The 25,268-nt window shown below is 34.7% G+C and overlaps 2 protein-coding genes across 2 annotated transcripts in view; both read left to right on the plus strand.

Moving 5' to 3' along the window:
- The window catches only part of grm6b (glutamate receptor, metabotropic 6b), a 45,501-nt gene extending 33,305 nt beyond the window's left edge, over positions 1–12,196 (plus strand). Inside the window, exons 8-12 of the mRNA NM_001080020.2 lie at positions 875–1,014; positions 1,095–1,718; positions 4,022–4,333; positions 8,239–8,480; positions 11,115–12,196. Coding sequence (NP_001073489.2) covers positions 875–1,014; positions 1,095–1,718; positions 4,022–4,333; positions 8,239–8,478 — 1,316 coding nt within the window. The 3' untranslated portion in view covers positions 8,479–8,480; positions 11,115–12,196. The remainder of the gene's footprint in view (positions 1–874; positions 1,015–1,094; positions 1,719–4,021; positions 4,334–8,238; positions 8,481–11,114) is intronic.
- A 1,927-nt stretch (positions 12,197–14,123) lies between these two features.
- otud5b (OTU deubiquitinase 5b) lies at positions 14,124–22,550 on the plus strand. The gene is made up of 9 exons (NM_001327765.1): positions 14,124–14,898; positions 15,601–15,694; positions 17,157–17,221; positions 17,319–17,475; positions 17,566–17,714; positions 18,151–18,336; positions 18,836–19,043; positions 21,970–22,068; positions 22,156–22,550. Exons 1-9 carry the CDS (start codon positions 14,362–14,364, stop codon positions 22,272–22,274), a joined length of 1,614 nt encoding a protein of 537 aa, NP_001314694.1. The 5' UTR covers positions 14,124–14,361; the 3' UTR covers positions 22,275–22,550.
- The last annotated feature ends 2,718 nt before the right edge of the window (positions 22,551–25,268 follow it).

Genomic DNA, 25,268 nt, shown 5'->3' on the forward strand with positions numbered 1-25,268 from the left:
AGTGTATGGGTGTTTCCCAGTACTGGTCATTTGCTGTGTAAAACATATGCTGGATAAGTTTAGGTTCATTCCGCTGTGGCAACCCCTAATGAATAAAGAGACTAAGCTGAAGGAAAAAGAATGAATAAATGAATGAATAGCTAACTACTAGTATTCAGCTTAAGGTGCATTTTAAACGCTTAACTGGGTTAATTAGGTTAACCAGCCAAGTTAGGTTAATTAGGCAAGTCATAAAAAAATAATAATAATAAATTAGGCAAGTCCTTAGACAACAGTGGTTTGTTCAGTAGCCAATGGAAAAGGGGACGAATAATATTGACTGTAAAAAGTTGTTTTAAACAAAATTAAAACAGGTTTATTCCCACCAAACTAAAAGAAATAAGACTTTCTCCAGATATAAAAAAGGAAGTGCTGTGAAAATGTCCTGAAGATGTGAAATAATTAAAATTGTATGATTTGAAAAAATTATATGTCAGTATTAATACATCTAAATTCAACTTATGCATGTTAAAATATCATTGGATCTGTAGAATAAATAGTATATATAATTATTTGCACTTAAATCCTAAGAAAATGCCACTATTTTCAGGTTGTACACTGTAAACAGCTTCTGGCTGCTGTTTACACCATTTTGTTACCATTTTACACCTGTGTATTTTCTTGTAAGCAACCTTTGATATGGAAAAGTCACCTTCAAAGTTATGTTTGACAATTTTACAACGTGGAAAAGAACAATGGAAATAATTGCCACGCATTAACCCAATTTTACGCCCTTGCAGACGCCTCTGTCTAAATGAAATGACTCTATTGTTTCAAATCATTGCGTTTGTGATGTTGAATATCAAATCCCTGTGTGTGTGTGTTTCCTCTAAAGGCAGCGCCGGCACAGGTGTGATGTTTAATGAAAATGGTGATGCCCCAGGACGATACGATATCTTCCAGTACCAGCTTTCCAACACCACCAACCCGGGATATAAACTCATCGGCCAGTGGACCAACCACTTACGACTCAGTGTAAGCGCATTAAGCCTGTTGGGTATTTTGGGACGTTCCTGAATGCACGTTGTGTGAAAATATTTCTCTCTTTCTGTAAGGCTGAAGATATGCAGTGGTCTGGAGGGGAAAAGCTGGTTCCAGACTCAGTGTGCAGTTTTCCGTGTGAATCCGGGGAGAGGAAGAGGATGGTGAAGGGGGTGCCATGCTGTTGGCATTGTGAGCTCTGTGATGGGTATCAGTTCCTACTGGATGAATTTAACTGTGACATGTGCCCGTTTGACATGAGACCCACCCCCAACCGCACGGCCTGCCGTCCCACACCCATCATCAAGCTGGAGTGGAGCTCTCCGTGGGCCATTATCCCTGTTTTTCTGGCTGTATTGGGAATTCTTGCAACAACGGGAGTCATCGCCACCTTCATACGCTTTAATGACACCCCAATAGTCCGCGCTTCGGGCCGAGAGCTCAGTTATGTGCTTCTGACAGGCATCTTCCTCATATATCTTATCACGTTCCTCATGATCGCTGAGCCAGGCACTGTGGTGTGTGCATTTCGGAGGCTGCTCTTGGGACTGGGGATGTGCATCAGTTACTCTGCCATGCTCACCAAAACCAATCGAATCTACAGGATCTTTGAGCAGGGGAAGAAATCGGTCACACCGCCAAAGTTTATCAGCCCCACGTCCCAGCTGATCATCACATTTATTCTGATCTCAGTACAGGTGTGTCAGAAATTTACGATTGTTCAAAGTGAGTTGCTAGACATTGAGGAACTGACTTTGTTGTTAATTTCAAAGTGTGTTAAATATTTTATTGAATATGCTGTTTTGAAGTGTTTCAAAAGTAACTTTGTGACTTTTGGGTCATTTTTGGGCTATTTCTCCACTAATGTTTTACAACACTGTAAAAATTTCAGGGTCCCTACACAAATTGATTAAGTAAACGTAACAATTTAAACAGATTGAACATAAAACAATTGAGTTTTAAGAATTGGGTTATTGCAGCTCATTTTAAATAAGTACATTTAAACAAGCTGCAAAAAAATAATTTTTGGAGTGAATTTTGGTTGAAATACATTAAAATAAAAATTTAAAAATCAAATTTAATGTTATTTAGGGTATATATAATTGAATGTGTGTGATGTAATGTAATGTGTATTTATATAGCGCATTTATTGTGTATGGCCGTACACCCAAAGCGCTTCACAATCATGAGGGGGGTCTCTCCACAACACCACCAATGTGCAGCATCCACTTGGATGATGCGATGGCTGCCACAGGACAACGGCGCCAGTGTGCTTACCACACACCAGCTATTGGTGGAGTAAAAAGACAGTGATAGAGCCAATTCGGTGGATGGGGATGATTGGGAGGCCATGATCATAAGGGCCGATAGAGGGACTTTGGCCAAGACACCGGGGTTACACCCCTACTCTTAACGAGAAGTGCCATGGGATTTTAACGACCACGTAGAGTCAGGACCTCAGAGAACAGTACAGTGTCCCCTTCAGTTTTAGTGACTCAAGCAGACCGCAGGTTGTGCCCCCCTGCTGGCCTCTCTAACACCACTTCCAATAGCAACCTAGTTTTCCCAAGTGGTCTCCCATCCAGGTACTGACGAGGCTCAACCCTGCTTAGCTTCAGTGAGTAACCGGTCTTAGGCTGCACGGTAATCTGGCTGTGGTATCATCTATACATAATAGATCTAAATATATTAAATTTTATATTATTTAATGTTTTGTAATTTTGATCACACACTTAAAAAATGTTGTTTGCTCTTTGTTCAAACAACTTATTTAAAATTAGCTGAAACAACACAATTCTTGTTTTTTTTTAAAGAACCTAATCGTTTTATGTTCAATCTACTTAAATTTGTAAAACTAAAAAGTTAACTTAATTCCTTCTTGTTGTCTAACACAAATCGATTGTGTGGAATCCATCATCTTTTATAGTGCATTAGTTAATGTGGTAACACTTTAGTTTAGGTCACGATTTACAGCATTAACAAACCATTAACCTACACTAATAGCTTAATAAACTATTAATTAGCTGTTTATTAATAAACCTCTAGTTAGGTAGAGGTTGGCTTTGGGTTTTGGGTTGGATGCAGAATAAGATCATACTTTATAACTACTAATGAACAGTTAATATCTTAATAATAGGCAAGGTTTAAGCCAGTAGTTAATAGCATGAATTATGACCTAAACTAAAGTGTTATCATTAATGGTAGTTAATGTATTTACTAACATAAAATACACACAATTCACTTAGAACTGGCAATGAACAACTGTATTTCCATTAACTAAAATTATCAAAGATGAATAAATACTGTAATTAATATTATTAGAATTAAAATATGGTTCATTTTAGTAAATACATGCTAAATTATGTTACAAAGTTTATTACTGCAAATAAATCATAGTAAAATAAAAAATAAAGTATTTTAATTAGTTGGATCATAATTGCAACTCAAAGAGTAAAAGAAATATGAATTAAAACACATTTTAAAAAGGATGAGTTAAGACTTTACAATCTTTTCCATGTGTTTATAAATAGTTGTAATTCAAATAAATCATAATTGAATAAACAAATAAATCTAAAAAAAAAAGAAAATTCTATCATCATTTTTGTCATCATATTTTAAAAATATAATTGACTTCTATAGTCATTTTTGTCCTGCTATGGAGGTCAAAGGGTGCCAGCATTTTTCCCAAATTACATTGTGTTGAAGGAAGAAACTCCTTAAAGCACATAAGGCAGAATAAATGATGAGGTAATTTTCATTTTTAGTGAACTAACCCTTTAAATAATAGTTGTCTTAAAAGTAGCTAAAAAGTTCATTTAATTATTTAAATCATAATCTATGTAAAATGAACTCTTCATTCAGAGGAACTGCCTGGTTTACTATGCTTTATGTCTCCAAAAGACATTTTGTCCAAGGACTTTGTGTCCACTGAATAATTAAAGCAGCAGGGTTTAGAGTGTTGCATGGATGTTCAGTGCTCTTCTCTTCTTTCTCCTCTCAGCTCTTGGGTATTTTCATATGGTTTGGAGTGGTTCCTCCTCACACCAATGTGGACTTTGATGAGCTGCGTCCTCCAAACCCTGAGTTTGCGCGAGGGATTCTGAAGTGTGACATGTCGGATCTGTCTCTGATTGGCTGTCTGAGTTACAGTATGGGGCTGATGGTCACCTGTACAGTCTACGCCATCAAGAGCAGAGGAGTTCCTGAAACCTTCAACGAGGCCAAACCCATTGGCTTTACCATGTACACCACGTGCATCATCTGGCTGGCCTTCGTCCCCATCTTTTTTGGCACATCACAATCCACCGAAAAGGTAAATGGTTATTAAAGATAATGGTCATTTAAGGTTAAAATGATAGTTCCTAAATGAAACTTCTATCAAAGCCATCCTGTTTTTCAGTTATCCGAAAATAAAATTCTATTACCTGTTCCAAACCTTTATGAGTTTCTTCCTTCTGTTGAACACAAAAGGAGATGTTCTGAAGAATGTTAAAACAATAACATTAATAGTTGGCCAGTGGCTACTCATTTGAAACATTTTTTAAAATATCTTCAGAAAAAAGAAACACATTGAAGGTTTGGAACTACTTTACTTGAGTACGTAGTAAGTAGATATATTTTTTGTGTGAACTATTCCTTTAACATTATGTAGAATACCGTGGGGGAAATAAGTATTAAAAACCTCAAAAAACAGTATAAAAACATTTTTTAAGAAAACACATTTCTAATGGTGCTGTTGACTTGAAGTTTTCACCAGATTTTGGTAAAAACCAATGAAATATATGCAAAGAATTAAAACTAATTGGTTATTAATTAAATTATGCATAATAAAATAAAATGACACAGGGAAAAAGTAATGAACACATGAAGAAAGGGAGGTGTAGAAAGGTAGTGAAGGCCCGGAGAGTAGATAAAATCTTTCTGTAGTTCTTCAGCAACCCTCTGCCCTTGTCATTATAAAGGAATATTAGCTGCCTTAGTCCAACATGTACTTTATCAGGATGATGAAGATGAAACCAGAGTGGTCATTTCAGCAAGACAATGATGCAGAATACAGCCAAGGAAGCTCAATTGCTTTTAGAGAAAGAAAATCAAGCTGTAGAATGGCTCAGCCAATGACCTGACTCGAATCCAATAGAAAATTCAGACGAGACCCATAGAACCACCTAGAATTTTCCACTCTGTTGGAAAAAATCACACCTGAGTAATGCATGTTCATGTATTGTTTAGGTTTTTACCAAAACTGGGTTCAATTCCTTGTCAACTGCTCTTCTAAAAATATTATTTCCAAGAAAAAACATGACGTGTTCAATACTAATTTCTCCCACTGTATACCCACATTTTCCTACATCCCATGATGATTTGCTGAATTATGGGAGTAACTTGCACTCAGTGAACAGGATGTCTGATTGGACTTAAAAAGTGTTTAGTTTCAAAAATAACATCAGTCTATGTATTAAAAAGCCTTATATTCCCTGAAATGTTGTGTTGTAGGTCTTCCAATGTCCGTGTAAAGCTACCCAATCACCAATAATCCATCTCAATAAAACTTTCAACACATATTTTATTCATTAACTCTATATTTACCAGTAGGGTATAATTATCTTCCTCACTATAACATTTGTTAAAATTTGTGTTTATAGTTAGCGCCAATAGCCTATTATTCAATTCCAGGCTTGAGATCTTTTGCCGATCCTCCTCCTCTTTCTGCCCCCCACACTTTACTGTCTGTAAACCTCCACTGTCCCATCATCATAAAGGTGAAATCCCCTAAAAAGTTGTTTATAGCTACCTGGTGAGGACATCGATCTTTTACAGACTGTTGTGAATACATTTAGTTTATTACAGTTTTTAAAACTTATCAAAACAAAACGTTATGCTGAAACAAAGTGAATGTACTGTATGCACCAAGAGTTTGTTTGTTTTGACATATTATTCAAAATATGTGGCAATTACTAAATTAGACTTTTTTTTGATGAGCCAGGTAAAAATCTTTTTTACTGGGCCATTAAAAAAGATTCTTAGCATTTATATCTCTATAGGTCTGAAATTTCATTTATTATTATCTTTAAAAGTCTTAAATTTGACTTGATGAAACCTGCGGAAACCCTTGTAAAGTGTATTTTGTTTCATTATTCTCTTCTTAGTTCAGCAATCAAATATTAAAAAGCAACTTATTAGAACCAAAGTCGACCATGAATATAACAGCAAATCTGGATTCAAACCTTTCTGTAACACAATTGTGGAAGTGTTGAATATTACTATACTGTAGGGTAAACAAAGGGAAAATAATCTAAAGCAACGAAGCAGTGAATTCAGATGAGATTTGGCCACAGATATCCTCATTAACTATATTTTATTTCTACGAAAATAATATATGTAATATATATATATATATATATATATATATATATATATATATATATATATATATATATATATATATATATATATATATATATATATATATATATATATATATATTTATATATAGTGCTCCACAATATATTTGTCTATATACATTAAATTAGTCAGTACCAAAGCCTAAACTGAAACTAATCTAACAAAAAATTGTATATTACCATTAGTAAATTACATTAGTACTAACAAAATTAGTACATTGGGGAAAAGTATTTAAAAATCAATCAAGAGGAAAAATCAAGAGAAACATAAATAAAACATTTGTTTTTATACAATAACACTATGAATTTCAATGTATTATCTTTCTATTCCCAAATATGTCCGGTGACCAAACTCTTACTTTAATGGAGACTGTATAATAAAACTGATTTGTTTATATCCACCTAAACATCTTGGCTGTCTTCACTTAGAAATAGATAAAAATGTTCTTTTTTAAAAGGAGCTGTACTCATTTATGCTGAGCAATGTGTATATATACATTATTTTTATGATGCATAAAAAAAGCAAAGACTAACTCATTATTTTTAGCACAACTGTATTATTAAAAAAGATTTGTTTCAGTTGCTTTTAATGCTTGTTCCCCTAATTAGAAGTGCAACCCATCATTTAAAATGTACCTACAGAAAATGATGGACAGAGAAAATTTGGACATACATTTCTCTGAACTAGATGCTTCTGGCTCTGTTCATTTTAGAGCAGCATTTACTTACAGTATTAATGTGTGAATCATAATCAGATATTAAAAACTTAAAAAAAGAACATGTAGCCATATCAAGTGAACGTAATTGCTATTTAATTGTGGTGCAGTTTTTGTGTCATCCTAAAAGCCGCTCAGACGCTGGCCACACTTTATGCATTTAGTCACTGAGTTTTTCACATGTATTCATCCGGTGGGGGATGGTTTTGCTTACAAAGCGCAGGGATTTAAAAATGGAAAGTATACTCTGACTAATAGAGAGGTCTTTTAGTGGCCGGTCAACCGCAAAGCTTTTGGCCCTAAGGTGCTCTTCAAGTCTTTTCATTTCTTGTAAATGAAAAGAAGAGCAGAAGCGGAATAAAGATCAGACGGCAGAGGATATATACATTTTTGTTTATTATATTTCATTATATTTGTTTTGTTTTATTATTATAGTATTTATTATTATTATTATTATTACTATTATTATTATTATTAGCATTTTGTTGTATCATTAATGTTATTTTGTTGGCATTATGAAGATTTTTTTGACGTTTGCTTGAAATCTTTCTTATTCATACACTCTTTGTGTTCTCTTTAAATGTACCCTTAGATTAATGGTTATTCACTGATGTTTTATTTATTGGTATTTAAATGCTTTGTCTTTTACTTAGTCTTAAAAATATAAGCAAATATAATTTTGGAGCAAAAACATATTGCTCATAACCTATATACATAATTTGAAATAAAATGCAGTTAAATTATAATGTAAAAATTATAATTATAATGCATGAAAACTACGAACTCGTAAAACTGACCTGAAATCAACCTTGCTGGAATAAATCATGAATGTATGCAAATGACATGCACTGTAGCACTTACATGGGATTGTGCATAAAGCATCTGAATGGTTTGCACATGGCTGATGTCTTCCACTAATAGTAGTCATTACTCTGATTTCCAGCAAATGACAATCAGCCGAGAGAATGTATGTACAGTATGTGTAATGTGGAGTGATATCTCAGCGCTAAAGCCCTGACGGCTGATCTACATCATGTGACAGGTCGCAGCTGAGGCCAGGCTCAAATATTACTCTTAATCTTTTTTCCGCCCTCAACCAGATGTTCATTCAGACCACCACGCTGACCGTGTCCATGAGTTTGAGTGCCACGGTGTCCCTGGGCATGTTGTACATCCCCAAAGTCTATGTCATCATCTTCCACCCCGAGCAGAACGTGCAGAAGCGCAAGCGCAGCTTCAAAGCCGTGGCTCAAGCGGCCACAGTCTCCACGCATCTCTCGCAGAAATCCAGTGACAAGCAGAATGGAGAGACCAAAGTTGAGCCAGACAGATCGCAGTGAAGGTAAACAATACATTTGGTGTCAATCCGGAAATTTTGCTTGCTATACCAGTAAACGATAATTCACAATTTGGAAGCCAATTACCGACATACAGTATAGGCTAATAAATACTGCATCTTAAGTTGTTCATTTTGCAGAACAACCTAAGATGTAACTTTGAAAAAAAAACTAAACAATAGTAAAGTAAAAAAATATGTTTGTTGTCAACGTGAAAATTTTGCCTGCTATACCAATAACTGATAATTCATTATATTTGTAAGCCAAATACCGATATATAGGCTGATAAATCAGCTTTTATATGTTAGGCTAATTTTCTGACCAGGATGATACCTCTAATATTAGAAATAAACATTCCTCAATACTGATTGTTATTTTGGTGCATACAAATAACCCATAATTTATTATATTTGGAAGCCAATTACCGATATATAGGCTGATACATTCTTCATCTTTAGTTGTTCATCTGGCAGAAATAATATATCGGCTTTTATATATTAAGCTAGTTTTCTGATCATGATGATACCTCTAATATTAGAAAAAAACATTCCCTGATAATCATTGTTTCTTTCGTCCATACAAATAACCGATAATTCATTATATTTGGATGCCTATTAGCGATACTGCATCCTAAGTTGTTCATTTGGCAGAACAACATGAGATGCAACTTAATGTAAAAAAATATTGTTTGTTGCCAATGTGAAAGTTTTGCTTGTTATTCCAATAACCAATATTTCATCGTATTTGGAAGCCAATTACCGATATATAGGCTGATAAAGTTGTTAATCTGGCAGAAATAATATATTGAGTTTTATATATTGAGCTAATTTTTTATCAGAATGTTACCTCTAATTTTAGAAATAAACATACCCAGATACTAATTGTTATTTTGATTCATACAAATTACAGATAATTCATTATATTTGAAAGTCAAGTACAGATATAGGCTGATAAACTGGCTTTTATATATTAAGTTACATTTTTTGATCAGGATTTTACCTCTAATAATAGAAATAAACATTTCCCTATAATGACTGTTTGTTTGGTTCATACAAATAACCGATAATTCCTTATTTGGAAGCCAATTGCCGATATATAATCTGACATATACTTCATCTTAAGTTGTTCATCTGGCAGAAATATTAAATATCCCATTTTATATATTAAGCTAGTTTTCTAATCAGAATGATACCTCTAATATTAGAAATAAACATACCCCCATACAAATGTTATTTTGGTTCATACAAATAACCGATAATTCATTATATTTGGAAGCCAATTATCGATGTATAGGCTGATACATACTTCATCTTAAGTTATTCGTCTGGTAGAAATAATATATCGGCTTTTATATATTAATCTAGCTTTCTGATCAGGATGATACCTCTAATAATAGAAATAAACATTCACAGATACTGATTGTTATTTTGGTTCATACAAATAACCGATAATTCATTATATGTGGAAGCCAATTACCGATATAAAGGCTGATATATACTTTATCTTTAATTATTCATCTGGCAGAAATAATTTATCAGCTTTTATATATTAAATAAATTATCTGAACAGGATGATACCTCTAATAATAGAAATTAATATTCCCCGACACTAATTGTTATTTTGGTTTATACAAATAACTGATAATTCATTATTTTTGGAAGCTAATTAGGCTAATAAATACTGCATTTTAAGTAGTTCATCTGGAAGAAATAATACATCATTTATTGTCTTTTAGATATTGGGCTAATATTCTGATCAGGCCAATATTGCTAACATTAAAAATAATTATTTATCCCCAGATACTGATTGTTATTTTAGTCGATGCAGATCACTGATAATTCTTTATATTTGAAAGGCAAAAAGCAGCAAATCAATAAGTAGTTTATTTTAATTTAATTAATCTTTAATTTGTCAGCTTTAATATACTAAACTATTTACATCAGACTGATGCTGATAACATTGGAAATCACCAGTTGTTATTAACTGATACCAATTGATATGGAAATTTTGATCAATATTAGTAATTTTCTGGTTATCTCTTATATTTGGAAGCCAACAACTGATTATATATAGAGGCAGGTAAATATTGAAAGTTAAGTAAATCATCCTGTGAAAATAATCACCATATTAATTTCATAATCACTATGTTAATCAGAAAGGAAATGCTTTCAAAATGTTTGCTAGAGAATAAATGTAACCATAACTTCTTTATTCACAGTTAAAATCTACAAAGCAAGTTACATTTTAAATTAGTGTCCAATTATTTTTTCCTGGATTTGTTGTGTGTAATGATTTAATACAAATTAAATTTTAAAGGCTCTTGAGTCTTATTAAATTAATTAACAAAACTTTGAAAATATTAAATATATATATATATATTAATTCAAAACGGCATTTTTGTTTCATGTAGGTTTAATGATGTTTTTAAAAACATTAATAATGTTATTTTGATTAATTTCATTTTTTTAAACTAGACTTTTATTTTGAAGATTTACTCTTTGTACTTGACAGTGGTTTTGCCATTAATGGGATTGTCCTGATTTTCTTTTAATCTGTATTGTACAAATAAAATAAATAAACATGTTCTATATACAGCCATATTGTATCGTATAACATACTCTACATGTTTTTCCCTTCAGGTTTCCAAGTGTACATCAAAAAATCCTACTTTGAGGACACAGTCAAAACAAACTTCTGTTTGATAAATCACATTTAAATGGAAAAATATCACCAGAAGATGTGCAGGTCTCACTGCAACAACAACAACAACAAAAAAAAAAACACCGAAGGAATGAATAAATGAACAATATGATATGTACAGAAATGAAAAACTCTCACATCAGCATTAAGACTGGAACCTATTTAATATTTCTTTTCCCTAAAATTTCACCCCAGCATCAACGATGAGGCTGTCATTCTAGATCGATAAACTCATGATAAAGACAACTGTTCAAACAGAGCTGGAGAAAAACATCCAAAAGTTTCCCCCACCAGCATTTCTTGAAGGACCGAGTGTTGCAAGCGAGAGCAGACATAACACTTGAGTGTCGTCTCCATCCTAATATCCTTTTCCTTGGTGCAAATCATATTTAAGATCGACCGAGACTGTCCGAGCCACAGAGACAATTTTGGGATCAAAAGCAGTCCAGCCAGTGGAGTTTCACTGTCTTCAAACTCTTCGCTTTTAAAAAACGTGCCATAACTGTTTCAGAATAAATGTTTTAAGTGTCTTGTGCGCAGTCCTCATGATAGGCAATATCCTATTCTTAAACATATTTATTAAAGATTATATAGAGAAACCAAGAGAAAGCTATGACAATCTGATTAGTAGTTTCATGATGATGTTTCCCTGAGCTCCCCGAGTCTGAAAACAATATATTATGATGGTCAGTATTTGATTAATTGATTTAAATACTAATAAAAAGAAAGTGGTAAGATTTTAGAGATGAATTTGTTGTCATATATGCATCTGGCAGTCAGAGTAGTCACTCATATATGTTGCATTAGTAAAACAGAAACCATGGATTTGATATACTGTTTAATTACTTGTATTTGCAGTATTGTTTTATGAAGCAGTTAAAATTAAATGACGACCATGCAGTTACTGTAAACTCAGGTTCCAAGCAGGCGTACTTAGCCTTGGAGATTTTTCTGGGTGTCTTTTCATTTAAGAGAAACACTGAAATTAAAAAGAAAATGTATTGAATGAATGCATGTTGAAAATAAAGATTTAATAAAATCCTAAAAAACAATAAGTCCTGCTGAAGAGATGTTACTATACAGAATCTGTATACAGAAGTATGATTGTGGGGTTTTTTAACCTGAAAACATGCCAGTTTCTCATTTACTTACTAAGTGAATAATTAAAAACGAACTGTTGCATTATTGAAAATTTGCTGTTTAAATTGACCAAAAAAGTTTCAGAAGGATTTGTGGAGGTAGAAGCTTGTTTGGTTGGCCATGTTTTGCCAGAATTTCTTTAGAACAAGCAGAACAAATTAGGAAAACTCTTCACACTAAACAAATATAAAATATATCTCTAATATTATTGTTGTCATTAAATTAGATTATAACAATTAAATGTATAAAGAATTTTAATTTATGTAACTATATATATATATATATATATATATATATATATATATATATATAGAGAGAGAGAGAGAGAGAGAGAGAGAGAGAGAGAGAGAGAGAGAGAGAGAGAGAGAGAGAGAGAGAGAGAGAGAGTGAGAGAGAGAGAGAGAAAGAGATTTTGTTTTACAAAAACTTTATTACATTAAAACAGACACAATATTACTATAAATTAGTCCATTCAATTTAAATCAAAGAAAAACTATACATTTCAAATAAGTGTAAAAACAACATTGCTTTCATCTACGCAACACAAAGCATTATTATAGCACCAAATATTTTCGAAAGTTTCCAAATCATCCATTTGTATATAGTAACTAAACTCTTGCTTGAAGAGAGACAGACTCTTGCTTGAAGAGAGAGAGAGAGATAGAGATAGATAGACAGACAGACAGACAGACAGACAGACAGACAGACACAGACAGACAGACAGACAGACAGACAGACAGACAGACAGACAGACAGACAGATAGATAGATAGATAGATAGATAGATAGATAGATAGATAGATAGATAGATAGATAGATAGATAGATAGATAGATAGATAGATAGATAGATAGATAGATAGTGTAAATATAAAGAAAAAGCTCAACAAAATAAAGAAGTTGATTTAAGTGTGCTTCACGTGCTGAAAGAGAAGCCAAAATACTTTGATTGCCCCCTGGTGGCCGGCTGCAGTACAGCTCATAAACCACACACTCTCACTGTAAACTTATGGGACATGATTTTTATAACACTTATTTTTTCCCAAAATAGTTTTTGACATTTTTATTAGCTTCTTTATGCTGATGTTTATCAAATTGCAAGTATTTAGTTAAATGTTGCTGTAGAAATGGAGTGTGGTGGATTGAGTGCTTGTGATTGGATCTAGCTTTGGTACCTGCTGTGCAGACTTTTGGCTTCATTTTCTTAAATTTAATTAATTATTTTTCAACAGCAGAAGTAAATGTAGATGCATCGATCCGAGGTTGCCACAGCGGAATTAACTTATTCAGCGCGTTTTACGCAGCGGATGCCCTTCCAGCCGCAACAAATCACTGGGAAACATCCATAAACACTCATTCACACACTCATACACTATGGAGCATTTCACCTGTACCGGATGTCTTTGGACTTGTGAGGGAAACCAAAGCACCCGAAGGAAACACACTTGAACATGGGGAGAAAATGCAAACTCCACACAGAATCACCAACTGACCCAGCCGATGCTCGAACCAGCAACCTTCTTGCTGTGAGGTGAACGTGCTACCCACTGCGTTGCCAGAATCAAGATTCAGCAGGGGAGAATGACAGATTAGAGACGTAATAGTCCACCAACTGCTATATTTAACCCAGCAACAGAAATAAACGTTAAATAGACAACTAAAGGTATAAAAGGCTCTTGAAAATATATAAAACACTCACACTGGCTCACTGGGTTAAAATAAGTCAATAGAAGGGTTAATGCATTAGGGGGCAGTGAGGAGCAACGTCAGCCCATTTGTCAACACGAAGCAGCTCGAGCGTCGGAAGTGACGTGAAAATCGCATTGTGGTTTGTTGATGTTTGTGTCAAACTCTCGGTCGTTCGTTGTTACTAAAGAAAAACCTCGAAACCGGAGGAATAAAGTCGAACTGTGGTGATTGTAGCAGTTCACTGACACCTCGTATTATGCAACTATACATGCGGCGAACAAACTGTTCATAAAAAATCAAAACGGCCGTTTATTCTATTGCGAACTCGCAACAACACAAATCACCGCAAGCTGGCCAGCGATGACAATCCTCCCGAAGAAGAAACCGGTGTCCGCAGGCGGTGGCGGTGATCACACGGACGAACCGGACAGAAGAGGTGGCTCTGAGACGCACCCTCACCCCCTCGCGGGACGACCGGGGTCCCGATCAAGGGCCTCTCCGCCGCCGTGGACATACCAGGCCACACCGCACACTTCCAGAGAGGAGCGGCGGATCGAAGCAAGCGCTCGCCCGCAGGCGGCCTCCCCGCAACCTGGTATCGCTGGAGCTCCGCTCGTGCAGTGTGAAGGAAGCGCGAACTCGGGAACTCGGGTCGAGTTACCGTGCGGAGCAGGCGGTGTCGGAAGCTGCTGCTCGGGACCCGGACTCAGCAAGCGCAGACGGCAAGCGGTCTGCTCCAGCGGTTTGACAGGTGGAGGAGGGAGAGTGGGCGGCGGAGGAGGAGGAGGCGGGAGTCCAGCGTCCGAACCCGAGGAAGGAGCTGGAGGAAACAACAGTGAGGATGAGTATGAGAATGCGGCCAGACTTCAGCTTGTGGACCCCGCCACAGCCGAGCAGGTATGTTGATGTGTCATTCTTTAAAACATTAATTGAATAAATAGCTGCTGCTCCAGTAATTGATAGAAAGGTTTAATACCTTCTCTTGTCTTTATTGGCTGTTATATATCAAATTATTATGTAAATATTGTAATACATTAGTGTGTTTAAATCTCTACAATGTCTCTACAGTCTCTCTACAAGGGTAAAGACTCAATCACATTTTTACAATGAGGCCTATTTAGTTTATCAGTTCACCTTGACCAGTTCTTTGGACTGTGGGGGAAACCAGATCACTCAGAGGAAGCCTACCCAAACATAGGGAGAACATGCAAACTCCACACAGAAATGCCAACTGGCCAGGCTGGGACTCGAACCAGTGACCTTTTTGCTGTGAGGCGACAGTGCTACCCACTGAGCCACTGTGTCACCCAGATATTGGCCATTTCTAGTCTAATGTATTCAATGACTAAGAAAATTAGGATTTTTAATGTATGACTTGTTTTTATTTCTGTCTGAATTGTCTGCAGATTTTCTCTGGATTTGTATATCAAAAAAATAAATCTGTTTAGTGTGTAACAAAAGGTGACATTTACATGTTTGAGCGAACGCTCAAAACACTATTATTTTTAGGGTTCAAATGTTTTATTTGGATGCTTTGTCTGTTTTTGGTGATACAAGTATTCATTGTTGCTGTAATGTACTTTGTTTTTTGGCCTACAGCAAGAAGAATGGTTTGAGAAAGCATTGAGGGAAAAGAAAGGCTTTGAAATAAAAAAAATGAAGGAAGATGGAGCGTGTCTTTTCAGAGCAGTTGGTAATGTTGCAAATTAAATTTTTTTTTTTTGAGTTCCATATATATTATGAGCTGAAATAATATTTTCCGTGTTGGAGTAATCATGGAAATAAATGTATTCAAATAATAAACAGTGTATAATTTATTTTGTTTGCGTTTTATATTGTGTTAGCAAGAGGTGTAACAGATCACTGTTGATTCCTGATTGGTATGGATCATATCCCATGGTTCGGAACGCACACATTAAAATACTTTTTTTAGTGGTAGATTAATCATAAATTTGTAATGGTCACAGAGAGATCGCCTCTAGCGTCATTCAAATCACATGTATAAAAAGATTTAGGCTTTCCTGTAAATATAATGATAAGTCGTGTTAGGTTATTCAGGATGTGGTGTTTTTTTAAGGTTATTAAAAGTGTTTTCTTTAATTTTTTTGTTTAGCCTGCATTAATCCATTCAGTGTAAGCAGCACTATTAATCATTAAAAGATCGGGATCTTAGCACCCATGCAACATCAATTATAAATGATGGTGATTTGCATAGGTTTATTAACCCTTCGAATCACCAAATTGAAATCTGTGCTTGAAAAATGCAAAAATCAAGAAAGAGATTCAGTTTTTAGTCTTTTGACTGTTACAAACAGGCAAATAACACAGAAGTACTCGGATAATAGTTTATAGTTTAGATGAAAACACTGATGTTTATGGTAAAGATTAAAATCACTGTCATTTGTTTAAAAATGAAAGTTGTAAACAGCAATTACATTATTTAACCAATAGGTAGCCAACCAACCAGCCATCAAAAATATGCCACTGAATAATTCTTCAAAAATGACACATATGGTAATGAAACATGAAGTTTTATTAGTAAATAACTGCATCATTTATTGAAAATGAGACTAAAAATAAATATGAATTGCACAAATAATGTTAGATTTCTATGTGTAGCGTTATCAGCTACAGTAGTAGTAACAGGGAATTTTTCACAGTACTGAATATTTTACTATTTATTTTTATTGAGCTGATTATTTCTATATTTTATTTTTAATAAAATTACAGGTTCTAGGTTCTGTTTGCTAAAACCAAAAGTTTCTTGCAGTACTGTTTTTGTAATAAATGGAAAGCATATTACATTTGTCTCCTCCCCTTTTTGGCTGATCCGAAAAATGGTCCGATCCATGACTAAAAGGTCATAATGTGATCTGAACCGTGAGATTTGTGATCCGTTACACCATTAGTGTTAGTACCTTTCTAAGTGCAGTCTCTACAAAATGATTTAACAATTTTTGAGTCATTAAGAAGAAACTTGTCAATAGCACTATTTTTGTTTTTATTATATAGTAATGTAGTGTTTATTAGCAGTTTTAATTAGTTGCTATTTTAAGATATTCAGTGGTCATTTTCTTGTGTTCTTTTTTTAGAATGTATCCAAAATCGATTTTATCTATTAATATTTCTCTCTTTTTTAATTTTATATTTTAAAGCTGATCAAATATACGGGGACCAAGATATGCACGATGTGATACGGAAGCAATGTATGGATTATTTGGTAAATAAGTTCAATATTTTAAAAATAAATAATACTTACTAGCTTTTTTTTTTTCAATGTTGGACCATTAGAGTCATTGTTTGTGCTTTGATTGCAGACAAAAAATGCAGATTACTTCTCCAGTTACGTCACCGAGGACTTCACCACATACATTAACAGGAAGAGGAAGAACAACTGCCATGGAAACCACATTGAGATGCAGGCCATGGCAGAAATGTTCAACCGACCGGTGGAGGTTTACCAGTATGGCATAGGTTAGTTAATGTCTATTGAGTTGTTTGCATCATTTAGACCAAATGTGGAGGATATATTTTCAATTTTACCGGACCGCTCCAATCTTTCAGAGCCAATTAATATTTTCCATGGCATCCAAGAGAACAATGATGATCCAATACGTGTCAGTTACCACAAAAACATCCATTATAACTCTGTGGTGAATCCATACAAGGCCAGTGTCGGGGTCGGGCTGGGCCTGCCCTCCTTCAAACCAGGGGTATGTGATTTAAATAAGAAACACCAACATGACTGTTCATTAGGGCTGGTTGATATGGGCCAAAAGACTTTCATAGTAAAACAAAATTACATTGATAAAAGTCTTGTAGCTGTATCGTTCAGGCACAGAGTTTCTTCTTGAAGAAGATCCTGTAAATGCACTTGATAGCATCAGAGCACTTTAATCTAGCTTTAAATCATCAAGTCATTTGTGTTCTTTGCTAAATTAAAGTGCTTTTATTTGCCAGACTTTCCACATGTAAAGAAATGCAAAGATAAACAGTCTATGCAGAACAAACAAGCAGCACTGTTTAGTTTCTCATTGAATATGCAAGTTATATTGTGATAATAATCATTATTGTGTTATCACCCAGCCCTAGTCTGATGTCATAAATGAGCTGTTCTCTGTTAACGTCTGCTATGCTGTCTCAATGCAGTTTGCTGACCAGTGTCTCATGAAAAATGCTATAAAGACATCTGAAGAGTCTTGGATTGAGCAGCAGATGCTGGAGGATAAGAAGAGAGCAACAGATTGGGAGGCCACCAATGAGGCCATCGAGGAGCAAGTGGCTCGTGAGTCCTATCTGCAGTGGCTTCAGGACCAGGAGAAGCAAGCAAGACAGGTAGGAAATTAAAAAAAAACATATTTTTTTAATGCACTTGATTGGATATTTAATCTTAAAGTAAAATTTAAAAATTTGAATTTTTTTTTTTAATTAAAAATTCTCTGCACCTAAAGTATCATGCAAAAAGAGGTTTTGTGGCATATTACAAATTTAACAGTCAAATAGATACTAATGTATAATGTCTTAAGGTATATATAACTTCAAAATTTCATATATTAAACTTCAATATTTCTTATTATGCATTTTTCATATTTGTTAGAAATGTCAGCAGTTATATTAATAATAATAGCAGTTGTAAGCAATTTTTGTGTAAGATTTTTGTATAAAATCTATATTCAATTAACTGAATGAAGAATCAAAATAAATAGAGAGCTTGAGAATCATAATTGGATAAGGACATCTGAGTAGATACCCAGCCCTAGTTTGAAACCACCCCACTGTATTAATTAAAGCAAGTTCAGGCTTGAAACATGAACATCTTTTCTTCTCCTTTCAGCCTCGTAAAGCTAGTGCAACCTGCAGCTCTGCCACTGCCGCCACATCCAGTGGTTTGGAGGACTGGGGTTGTCGGTCCCCTCGTCAGCGTAGCTCTGCACCCTCTCCAGAACATCCAGGCCCGGCTCATGCTGAACCTTCTGTCAAACCCCCGTCCCCTGCTGGAGCTTCGCTGGTGCTTCCCAAACCCCCTTCACCATGTGCCCCGGGTACGTATTTGTGTACTTGTGTTTTCTTTGCTCACACTATATGTACTTCTCGATTTACTTACAGTGAATTAGAGCTGCCCTATATTGACATTGGGATATTTCCCTTTAGAAGACTTGAATAGCTTTATTGGTATTGGGGGGATTTTTTTCTAAAGGAGAGGGCATTGGCTTAACCCTTTACTTATCAGGCTTATTTGTCTTATTTATCCGCCAACTATTCCATTATATGTTTTGCACACTGGATGTCCTTCCAGCTGCAATCCAGTAGAAACACCGATCCACTCACATTCACACATGCACTCATACACTACTGCCAATTTAGTTCAATTCACTTATATCACATGTTTTTGGACCATGGGGGAAACCGGAGCACCCGGAGGAAACAATGGGAGAACATTTAAACTCTACACTTGTATGTAATATAATAAACATATTGCAAGTGTATATAAGTACAACAGAACAAACCCAGCAAACATTTATTTGTGTCTATATGAGTCTAAAATCAATTAAAAACAACGTCTTGGCTAAAACAAGGCAAAATTTATGCTGTCATAAATAGGCATGGGCCGGTATAAGATTCTGATGGTATGATAACCTTGGATAAAAATTTCACAGTTTCACAGTATTGTGATTACTGTTTTAGTATATACTCTTTTTAAATCTCTGAGTAAAAAATAAAAACTTTTTCAGCTATTTGAACACAATGCATATTATTGTCAGTAACATGTCAGATAAATGAATTATTGACTTCTGCTGTCTTCATTAGTTTCAAAAACACAGATTTCATTATAATTTAAAGCAAAATCTTAGGATATCTTTTCCGCTGATGTCCTAAAAAAAACAAACAAAAATATACGAACAAAAAAAATAATAATCTTGTATGTACTGTAGGAACGGTATAACCGAAAAGTTCATCGGTTTTAAAACCTTGACTTTCCTAAACCGCGGTATTCCTTAAAAACGGTTATCGCCTAGTCATAAATGTCTATTAGACAGCCCAAATTTAGTCTTGTTTTAGCCAAGCTATCTCTGATTAGATGTCTGTTAAACATCAAGTTGCATAGTGAGAAGACCCTAAATGTCTAAAAGTCTTATTTTGGGGTTCACAGTAAACGCAGAGCACTTCATCACTCACAAGATGTTTTGAACCTCAAAAAAATGTTCTGCTCGAGATTAATTATGTTTGAGTTGAATTTGAGTTCATTTTATTTAACATGCGTGGTAGATGCAATTTTTCCGCTTCATTTGTGCCATGCAACAATAATTCTCCTTTTTTCATGCATTTGCATTTACTTAGTATGTAAAGTACTCACACAAACACTTAATTCCATGTTTCGTGTAAACTCAGCATAACCATTTTTAGCTATTGACTTCTTGACAAAAGTCTTGTCGCCTATCCTTTAGGAACAACAGAGAATAACTTGACTTTAAGTTGATCATTTGGTATCAGCAGCTTATATGAAAGGCAAAGATTACGCTTATTTTACCAAAATTAAATATGATCATGCCTTGATTTTTAATTATTTAATTAGGACAGTAAGGTCTGATTTACTTAGACAAAAGTCGTGTCACTTAACAGAAATAATGTACAGTATAGAATATAAAGTCATGCTGCAGTGGAAAAAGAATTAATATTCTGCTTGATTCCCATGAGCTTGGAGGACTGCATCCATACATCTCTGCGGTGACTCCCAGAGTTCATCAAGATTCTTTGCATTCATCTTCAATGCCTCCTCCTTCATCTTAACCCAGACGTGCTCAAAAATGTTCATGTCTGGTATCTGGGTGGGCCAATCCTGGAGCACCTTGACCTTCTTTGCTTTCAGGAACTATAATGTGGAGGCTGAAGTATGAGAAAGAGCTGCTGAAGAATTTGCCCTCTCCTGTGGTTTGTAATGTAATGGGCAGCACAAATGTCTTTATACCTCAGGCTGTTGATGTTGCCATCCACTCTGCAGATCTTTTGCACACCCCCATACTGAATGTAACCACGAACCATGATTTTTCCTTCACCAAACTTTTTTCTTTGAGAATTTTCTGTGAGAATTTGTGACTAATTTCTGTAAGAATCTTGGGTCTATGCTGGTTTCAATAGGTCTTCTGCTGTATTTGTGATGATTGTTATGCAGTTCAACAGATCATTCATCTGAAAAATCTACCTTCTGCCACTTTTCCAAATGATCAACTAAAAGTCAAGTAATTATTTGTTGCTCTTATAACTGGGATCGACAACAAAACTATTGTTAGGTAGTGTAGAAGAGGGGTGTTCAAACTCCGTCCTGGAGGACCAATGTCCTGCAGAGTTTTGTGCCAGCTTGCCTAAACTCACCTACCTAAAACTTCCAGGTCTGACTAGCAAGATCTTAATTAGCTGGATCATTTGTTGGCATAAAATTAAAATGTGTAACGTTAATTTTGCCAGCACACATTGCTAGTCTTAGGGTGAACAGATAATTTGTGCAGGAAAATCCATTGAAAAAAAGTTTTGGTAATCAAGGTCTGTTCTTTTGCTTGGGTGAAATATACTTCGCGACGCCCCTCCAACCGTTAGTTTGCTGCAAGGTAAAGATGAGGGTAGGAGCATAAAAATAACTTAAAAATAATACTCTGCACATCTTTTTGGTTGAAAACCTCATCATACTAAAATAAAAGTATGCAGCAACATCCTGTTTACGCAGACTATAAGAGCTGAAGCTAAACTCTTCAGGACTGAGACCCCCCCTGCTATAGAAATTAAACAATCATATGTAAAATAATACTGCACACAAGCTTTTGGAAACTCCCACAATTAACTAAAAATGTCCTTTATTTTTACCCTGATTATGTTAGAAATGGCATCACACTAGTTTATTTTTTAATTTAGCCTGGAGTACAGTATATTGACTTGAGGCCTTTAGTAACCGCTTCTTCTTGAATTATTTTAAAGGTCCAAGTCATCAGTCTTCAGCCAACTCTTCTCTGGTGTCTCTCTACCCAACCCTGGGCTACAGGACTCTTATGCAGGACATGTCACCTACTGCCTTTGGTATGCCATATTGAGCTCCAGCATAAAAGCTTGAAGATTGATATTTTATGTCTTTTTATAGAGCTTAAATAATTAATTTGTCTTTAGGTTTAACAGATTGGGAAGACGACGACGTGCTGGCCTCAGTTTTGGCTGCTTCACAACAAGAATACCTCGATAGCTTGAAAAATGCAATGCACAGAGAATCTTCTCCAGACTGCAATTGATACATTGGACAGCACAAACCACAGCTGCGTTTCTCTGTTTTAACATCATGCAATGTTTCTTCCTTTCCTCTGTTTCAATACCACTCTATTCTGATCTTTCTCCATCGTTTTTTGCTAACCTACTTTCCTTAATTTCATTAAACTTCATGGACCTAGTTAGGTGCATGTTTAAATCAACATTGTAAAATTAATATTGAAAATATCATCTCAGCTGTTTATTATAATAATCGGGTGTTTTCATTATTTGAGAAGAATAAATTATGCTAATTAGTACAACTATGTGTTTTCTCTCTGATTTTTCTTCATTGACCGGTAGGGTTGCACTATTTAATGGTAATATGGTAGTATCACGATACTATGGCTCCAAAATACTGGAGGTGCCGATGTAGTTTGTAAACGGTAGTAACAGTCTATCTACAATACATAATGTTGCAAGTGGAAAAGTCGCTAAAATGCTTACACGTTTGTGCAACAATAGTCCATTTTATTAGAATAGTCTGTGGAGCCCTTTAAGATTGCAAAACTGTGTAGAATTCACACCTTTTATGGTAACCTATCGCCCGCTTTCCAATGCTTTAGTTCGAACTCGCATCTGAATCAGTTCATTCCTGTTCTGTCAATATGATGTCGTAGATACAACAATCGTAACAATCTCTTAAAAAGAACGACGCACAAAGTGAAATTTTGTATTACTTTGGACTACCTGATAAGATAAAAATAAAACAATAGATGAAAAACATTAAACATTGAAACAGTTTTTTACCACTTCATACAGCCAAATTTTGTTGGTAAAATGCTCTTTTTGTAACAAATTTTGTTTAGTGTAATTTGTATCTTTATTTTAATGTATCTTTGTTGGTCAGTTATCTACAAAATAAACAAAAGAACTAATGCATTTTAGGTGAAGGTGTGTGCAAATGCTTTTTTTTCAAAATTAAGGGAATTATGGATTAAATTCAAACAGGCCTATAACAAATAAAAATAGTATTTCTGACAATTTTCTTGATTTCATTGATTTGAGTCATGAATTACAGTATCACAAAACTCCTTGGTATTACAATACTTTAGCTGGTATAGTAGCATAACAGTAATTAATGGTAGAGCAACAACCCTACTGACCGGTACATGACAATGCAATGATTGGTTATTTAAAGATTCAGATTCATTCTTTGAGGTTTATACACTTTCAGAAGTGTTTGGTGAATCTAGTCCAAAATCTGCTACAGTAAGTTTGCCATGTATATTTGTGTAAAGTTAAAAACTTTCTCAAAACTCGTGAAAATCTTACGGAGCCCCTCAAGTGACATTTGCAAAAACGTAGAAACGAATTTTGTACGCAAGACAAACTTTACAGTTTCTGTAGTTAATGTGCTTAATGTTTTCTATTTATTTTGAAGTAAATGAGAAATTCATTCATGGCAATTTTGTACAGTTTGATATATTTACCACGGCCCTCCATCAAGTTTTGGGCACCCACGGTCTTTATTAATGCTGTTTTTGTTTATTACAATGAACCACAAATGAAGCATTTGTTATAAGCTCTTATGGGCCCGTATGAGCTAGGTTCCATTTACTTATTTAATCAAACTGTTTAATATATGTCATCGCACTACTTTGATTAATGTGTTTTTTTGTGTTAATTTTGACAGAAAATTTGATTCTCTTTTTGTCTCAGTCTTTTGATGAAAATGCCAATTACCTCCAGTCATATTTTAATCTTTTGAATCTGTTGTAGTTTCAGTTAAGTAAATGTCATAGTATTTTAGTTGACTAAATCTACTCTAGTTTTAGTTGAAACATCTAATCAGTTTTAAATAATATGTTAATTAGGCATATCTTTAAAAATTCACATTAGCTCACATACAATAAACAAATCATTTTAAGTTTGAACAATACAGGTCTTTTCTTTTATTCTTGCAATACAGATTAAAATAAACAATAAGTTTCCTTTACCTCATTGAATTGTTTAAAAATACTATATTCAATAACTCAATTTAATAATTATTACTGTTTGGATCATAAGTTTTCATTCTAAAAAAATGCCTGAAGAGTATAATATCAACTGCTTGAGCATGCATAAGCCTTTTTGTTCAATGTCCATTAAAATAATAAGAACAGTAAGTTCAGAAATACATTTGTACATACATCTGTCTACAGAGAAGTTAAGAGCCTACTTTTGGCATGAAGTCATACAATAGTGTCATGTCATGTTTTCAGACATTATATCAAACGTTAGACAACACCGTTACAGTGTTTTATTTTAATTTTATTGAAGTTTATTTGTACAGCACTTTTGACAATAATTATGTTTTAACTTGAGGAAATCAATATCTGGTGGAATAATTCTGATTCTGAAAACCTGTTATTCTAACACAGCGGTTCCCAAACATTTCAGCCTGCGATTCTTGGAGGTGGGTATATTGTAATAATACAAATGTTGCACACACAAACAGGGGCGGACTTAGTTACTTGCGGGCCCTAAGCAGTCCCAGGTATGGGGCCCTAGTATTGAAAGTCAAAACACTTTCTTTATACAGGGTGGGCCATTTATATGGATACACCTTCATAAAATGGGAATGGTTGGTGATATTAACCTAACTTCACACCATAGACAATTGCCTTCAGATGACCCCAAAGATAAAACTCTAAGGGGGTCAGATCGGGAAACACTGGGGGCCATTCAACTGTCCCACAGTGACCAGTCCACTTATCAGGAAACTGTTTATCTAGGACAGAAACTTGTAAATACCTCATGAAAGAATAAAGTTACATTAAAAACCAAGCACACCATTGTTTTTCTTGTGAAATTTCCAATACGTTTGATGTGTCAAATGACTCTGTTCCTATTGAAAAAAACAAAAGTTAGATCCAAGATGGCCGACTTCAAAATGGCCACCATGGTCACCACCCATTTGGAAAAGTTTGCTCCCTATGAAAGGAACATTCCACTATTTATGGGGGCCCCCGGTTTTGAACATAAGTAATAACATTAAA

Source organism: Danio rerio, chromosome 11 (assembly GCF_049306965.1).
Source record: "Danio rerio strain Tuebingen ecotype United States chromosome 11, GRCz12tu, whole genome shotgun sequence".
Lineage (NCBI taxonomy): Eukaryota > Metazoa > Chordata > Actinopteri > Cypriniformes > Danionidae > Danio > Danio rerio.

What these genes read in the sequence shown, in the direction of transcription:
- otud5b (NM_001327765.1), top strand. Translation starts at nt 14,362, where the DNA reads ATGACAATCCTCCCGAAGAAGAAACCGGTGTCCGCAGGCGGTGGCGGT. An exon ending in GTGTCTTTTCAGAGCAGTTG is followed by an intron (nt 15,695 to 17,156) that starts GTAATGTTGCAA and finishes TATATTTTAAAG; the next exon opens with CTGATCAAATATACGGGGAC. An exon ending in GGTTTACCAGTATGGCATAG is followed by an intron (nt 17,476 to 17,565) that starts GTTAGTTAATGT and finishes CCAATCTTTCAG; the next exon opens with AGCCAATTAATATTTTCCAT.